Source organism: Miscanthus floridulus, chromosome 18 (assembly GCF_019320115.1).
Source record: "Miscanthus floridulus cultivar M001 chromosome 18, ASM1932011v1, whole genome shotgun sequence".
Lineage (NCBI taxonomy): Eukaryota > Viridiplantae > Streptophyta > Magnoliopsida > Poales > Poaceae > Miscanthus > Miscanthus floridulus.
The window spans coordinates 31,167,767-31,173,800 of record NC_089597.1 but is presented as its reverse complement, the minus strand read 5'-3'; the positions used below and the strand labels follow the sequence as shown (position 1 = coordinate 31,173,800).

The 6,034-nt window shown below is 42.9% G+C and overlaps 1 protein-coding gene across 6 annotated transcripts; it reads right to left on the bottom strand.

The window, feature by feature from the left end:
- Nucleotides 1-1,767: 1,767 nt before the first annotated feature.
- On the bottom strand, nt 1,768-5,832 carry LOC136520294 (phospholipid-transporting ATPase 2-like). Of its 6 annotated transcripts, none has more exons than XM_066513751.1 (7): nt 5,714-5,832; nt 4,740-4,824; nt 4,002-4,064; nt 3,442-3,608; nt 2,835-2,939; nt 2,164-2,261; nt 1,768-2,097 (listed from the first exon to the last, which is right to left on the bottom strand). In XM_066513751.1, exons 4-7 carry the CDS (start codon nt 3,586-3,588, stop codon nt 1,842-1,844), a joined length of 606 nt encoding a protein of 201 aa, XP_066369848.1. In that variant the 5' UTR covers nt 3,589-3,608; nt 4,002-4,064; nt 4,740-4,824; nt 5,714-5,832; the 3' UTR covers nt 1,768-1,841. The 6 variants fall into 6 exon arrangements, with proteins under 6 accessions (XP_066369848.1, XP_066369849.1, XP_066369845.1 ...); XM_066513752.1 differs by having other exon boundaries at nt 4,758-4,824; XM_066513748.1 differs by lacking the exon at nt 4,002-4,064.
- Between the last annotated feature and the right edge of the window lie 202 nt (nt 5,833-6,034).

Here is a 6,034-nt window from a genome sequence, read left to right as displayed (position 1 = left end):
AGAGCTCACCGGTGGTGTGGAGCAACCGTCCAGGGGGCGACAGCCGGAGCGGAGCCACCCTCCGCTTCTTCGAGCCTGGTGATGGAGCTTCGCATCTTCGACGGACTGGCCAAGGGACACCTCGGCCTTAGAGTGGACTGGGCAGGGGTAGCTGCGGACTGGCCAGGGGTTGCGATGGGGCGGCGGCCGGAGCGAAGCCGCCCTCTGTTTCTTGGAGCTCGATAATGGAGCTTCACGTTGTCGGCAAACCAGCCAGGGGACACTGTAGCCTTGGAGCAAACCGGGCAGGGGCAGCTGCGGACCGGCCAGAGGGGCGCGATGGGGCGGCAAGTGGCCTCGGGGCACCACCAACAGGCGGAATACAGACTCTGAGAGGCGCTGACGAGGCCGGCGGAGAAACCCATGGTTGCATCGCTACGGTGAAGAGCCTTTTGGAGAATGGAGACAACAGGATAATGTTAGAGACGAGTGGACAAGAGGATACGACTGCTGGGCCATTGAGCTGGTGCTACGTCCCGCGAACGTGATCGTCCGAACGATCGGACGCCCTGGCCAGAGCATTATCGTTCATGTAAAATCTGTGTCAAACTTGGGCCAATATATATGTTGTGCATGTACCGCCATATCTGTATATATGTATCTAAAGCTCCTCAAATCAGTTTGAAACGGTTCAATTAGTTGTGTTTTTTTTCATCCACCCACAAATTTCTATGTAACTAGCGTGGGTGCCCACGCTTCGCGTGGGAAGGAGGTGGGAAAAAAAATGGAATTTTTTTTTATCGGCACAGTACTGTTACTTGTTCTGGAAAAAAACTTCTTATCGGGTCAGATGAACAGTAGCATGTTCCGGGAAAAAACTTCTTATCGGGTGGGGTCTGGTGGAGATGCGGATGAACAGTACGCGAGATGTGACACCCCTCAAATTTAAAGTTCTTATATAGATATAGATATGAACTGAATTCAAAACAAAGTTCTGCGAGTGTACCAGCATGTTAAGGTGCATTGTAAATTCATTTGAGCATATGCTATGATCAATGTTCAATTGAGCATATGCTATGATCAATGTTCAATTCCTCAAGCACGCATCAAGATTACATTTTCATATGCTTCTATAGCTCCATAATAAAACATTTTTTTCTAGACACCTTCCTACCTTTTTCATAGATGGGTTAAATTATGGGCATATGTGTTAGTTGGCGAGAGTATCAACTTTGAACAACATGAGCGAGGAAAGACATTCACAAGCATTCCTCGTGTGAACCGTTTGTGCAAATAACCAATTTTAACGGAAGGTTCCTTGTGTGAATCGATTACGAAAATAACTGAGAAAAGCTATTTTTTATGATTTTAATCAAGTTTTTTTCGACAAAAGATCGTAATCAACACTACACCACAACACCAAGATTAGCGATGGACGGTCTGACGCTAAAAGCGGCTACAGCGACAGACAATTTGACGCTAAAAAGTTATAGCGACAAACTTCTGCAGATGCTGTAAGTCCTGTCGCTAAAAATCTTTAACGTCAAACAGTACTTTTAGCGACAGACAGTTTGCTGCCCTGAATATTTACAGCGACAAATAGCCTGTTGCCACTCTTTAGCGAAAGATAATCGGTTACCACACATTCGCCGTCAGATCATTAACACTCCATACATTTACAACGACAGACTGTTCAATAGAACAATTTAATATAGAAAAAAATACAATTTTTAGCACATATCAAAACGATATTCAATGCTCATATAGTTTCCACATGTCACATGAAGATACTCAAAACACATATCACATGCAGCTCAATACATATAACATCCAATTTGTCTTGTACATCACATCCATCAAAGTCAAGCACCAAATGAATTTGTCTTGTACACCATATGTTTGTGTACATCACATCCAACAAAGTCAACCACCAAAAGAATTACATGAATGTACTCCTCAGGAAACAATACTAGTAAATGCTCTAATTGATTTAACTTACTAATCTGCCAGCTAATAAATGCTCTAATCTGCCAGAAGATCATCTTGTTCTCAATCAATGTCTCAGTTTTATCTGTCAAAATATATTCAACCTGCCCCAAGTCTTCACTAATTGCTGTGCTGAAAATTATTGCGTTAAGGTAGATTTAGCAGAGGAGAAGAAAGAACAACTGTATGGTTGCTTACTTTGCTGCATGGGCAGGTATGTCGTTTTCCAGGTCATACATATGCTCATCCCAATCTATGAACTTCGCATACAGACTTTTAACAAAGTCCAAAGAAACCTACAAGACACATAAATCCTCTTTAGAGCATCACTAACAAGTATCAAATAGAAGCAACTTTTCATTTGGTATGACCGTCAGAGAAAGTATATCTACTGTGCACTGTTTCCCTCTAGCATTATGGCATTGCTTACTTTAGAAAATACAATAACGCAGCTACATACAGAAGGAAACAATAAAATGGAAAACATGCACTGCATACAGAAAGTGCAGTTCACAGAACTATGCTAAAACAAATAGAGAATTCAATAGTTTTCAAGTGAAAATGAGTTTAAATAGTACTAAGATGTCTATGCAGACCACTGCCCATAGACCAGAGTAACTGAACATCCAGAATATCGATGAGCTGTAAGTGTATAAGTAGTCATGCAAATGCAACTATGCAATTGCAAGAAGATTTTTGCACCAATTAAATGGTAAACACAGCATGGCTGCAATAGCATATTTTAAAAAGGGTGGACTGGTGGTTGAAATATATGCCAACAAGATATCAGACAAATAGTTCCATAACATGAGAAATGGAATTATATAAAAATCTGAAGACCGTGTGAATTGAAAAACTCATGGGCATACCTTTATTGAAATGGGAATCATAATAGAACACAATAGTTCAAACCGCAGAGGTATAACCAGAATCTGATACCATGGTTCATTGTCATCATACTTAACATACCATTGCTACACGAAGACAGGCAAAATATTAGGTGAATTAGCACAATGAGTAATAAAGAGGTCGCATGTCAAATTCTTGAGATACTTTGTAATCACATGCCCAACCTTACGGTCAAGTTACAGAACTTAATCTTGGCAACACACAGAGCACATTGGGAATATTACTTCAACTGAAGGCCACAAGGAAATAGGAGTAAACCATAGAGGGGGGGAAGGCCAATCCTAGATGAACACACCCACCACCAAATACTCTTCAGCTCTAATTGGGTGCTTAATTTTCTTAAAACTACTTTGTAACTACAAGGTGATCCCATCTTTTATTACCTACGAATCTCAAAATGGCAAAATTTGAAACCTCTGAAAAGAGATGCACAATAAACTCTATCATTTCAGTAGTAGTTTGTGACAAGAATTTACATCTTGCAAATATTTTTGCAGGTCCCCAATACACTAGTAACAATGGAGCTAATATGTAGGACACAATGAGAAAATTTACAAGCAAAACTACCTTGCGAGCTTCCATATCCTTCCAAACATTGCCAGCAGCCCCAAGAACGACAACGACTGTAAGTTGAAATAAGAATATGGCACCAGTAAGCTTATCAATCATTGCATCCATAGCAGTTAGCTTGGGTTCTGGGACACCCCTACTCATCCCCAACTTAGTTTCATTGCCTGGAAGCGGAGATTATCAATAATCAGTCTCCTGGTAAAGTTGAAGTTTAAAATAAATCCATGTCACAAAATCTAATTCATACGTAAAAATGGTAAGACTGAAAACACATTTTGCCAGTTATGTAAAACGGAAGTACAGTATGAGTTATCATCTAAAGCACTAGGCCTCATTTGCGCCTAAGTGCGACAAATGCGTCTAACCAATTTAACTTTCAGTAAATTTAAATTTCAGCAGTAAATTATCCCATCAACTAAGAGAAACATGCCTCTGGTTTGTGCCTAACAGTAATCAAAACTCTAGTCCATTGCTGGTTCTTAGCTGTCCTATGTTCTGAAATCATCACTTCAAAATATCCTAGTTAAGCAGCAAACAGAACAAAATATCCCAAGTACCAGCTCATAAGGTGCTAAAGTGCAGAAGTTCTCTAATGAAAACTTGATTCATCACCGAATAGCCTGTAATTGCACAAATTAAACTAGTAAGCTTTCATCATCAGATTTATTTGTCATAGATATATCATGCTTAAATCCCTGCAGAAAGTGTAGATGGAAAAGTAGATGGCTAAAAGCAGGAACTAGAGTACATTTGCCATCAATTTACTAGAAGTACAAGCCATCCATCACAGCTATCAGTTGGAGCTAATTATCTGGACACAAAATCAAGGCTGAATTTTTGCTACAAATTCATACAACAAATACATATACTACTTATCTGCCAATCGATATGCAATCCCAACTCTTGCTTATCCCCAAGCTTAGGTTTACATATTTAGTGTAGTCTTGTCAGTTCCATTTAGTTTCTGCAATTTTTATTGTGTTTTTAGTAACTTATTATATATCTAGTGCACTCTTGATGGCTTAATGTAATCGATATGCAATCCCAACTCTTGCTTATCCCCAAGCTAGTCAGTTAACCTTCAAACGCATCACTGGATTCACCAAAAATAACTGCAAACTGACATGCATAGGTATAATAAAAACAAAAAGAACTATAATTTGACAAGGAAATTATACAGTGAAGTGCAATCAGAGCCAGATACAGATGACTTAATATACTGATGTTTGACAAGGAAAAACTGTAATAGCAAACACAAGCAGCAACTGTCCCACAAATGTTTGAGTGCAGTTCACCTGTGTTCTTCTGCGTACCTGGCAGCAGGTGGGGATCGTTGGTGATAAAAGCAATGCTTCCATCCCTCTTCATAGTTCACAGAACCTACAACCAAATCGCAATATCGAATAATGCATAATAAGTATAATAAGTATATTAATTACGGTGATTTTTAGAAGATATATTGCACATTTGCAGCTAGTCAAATAATAGATTAACTATTATTATTAGCATCTACATGTGCACACGGCCACACCTGAGCTGATCCAGCACTAAAATAAAAAGAATCCACGCTGCTCTATACTAGTGCTAGTACTAGTGCCTCAATACTTGAAACGCCGGTACGCCACCAACACTAGCAGGTCAAAGGCTAAGTACAAGCACTCTGTACACGCACTCCCCTTCCCTCTCCAACAGCAAACGCACTCGCACATCTCCCACCTCTGCTTCTTTTCCCCTTCCTGCAACCATGGCGTCCAAGGTAGCTGCGCCAAATCCACATCCATAGCTGATCCCCTCAGCGATGAATACCCCAAATCAAACCATCAGCAGCTCTACTTGCTATCTATCAAATTTTCCCCTTCGATTTAGCCCCCTGGTGTCCCCTATTTTGGGACTCAGCTTCCGTAGCCACCAGGATGTATCGCTGGTCGTGCTCTACAGCTCGGGCTGGGTGCCGCAACGGGGCTGGGGCTCCCGCGTCGCGAAGGCACACACAGTGGTGCTGCTGGGTGTCGGCAGCGCCTAGGTCGGCAGGCATGGCCGTGTGGTGGGCTGGTGCCTCTGCCGCTCCGTACCGGGGTTGACTCTGCTCAGTGTCCAAGGTGTGCTCCTAGGCTCCTAGCTTGCTGGTGTGCCTCTCCCCTTCGTAAAGCTCCTAGCCTTCTATTTCCCTGGCGGAGCAGCGGTTGGTTGCAGAGAACGACGTCGAACCGGCGGCGAAGCTCCTTGTTGCGGCAGGAGGCAGATCTGGGGGCGGCGGATGGTGACGGACCTAGGGCGGCGGGCGGCGGCCATGGAGCTGGGGTGGCTGGCGGTGGCTTGCGGGCGCCGGATGTGGAGATGGGGCGGCGGGCCTGGAGCTGCGAGACTAGGAGCGACGGGTGGGATGAGAAAATAGAATTTAGGGTTCGGAGGACACCGGCTGTACTGTTTTTTAGGTATGGCGTGGATCGTCCGATCCGATCCGATGGCCAGGGGATGTCCAGTGGCCCAGGCCAACGGGAGATTGGGGATGTCCAGTGGCCCACTTATTTTTTAGCGACAGACAGAGAGACGATATACATATGTTTAGCGACAGACGGTTCAACGCTAA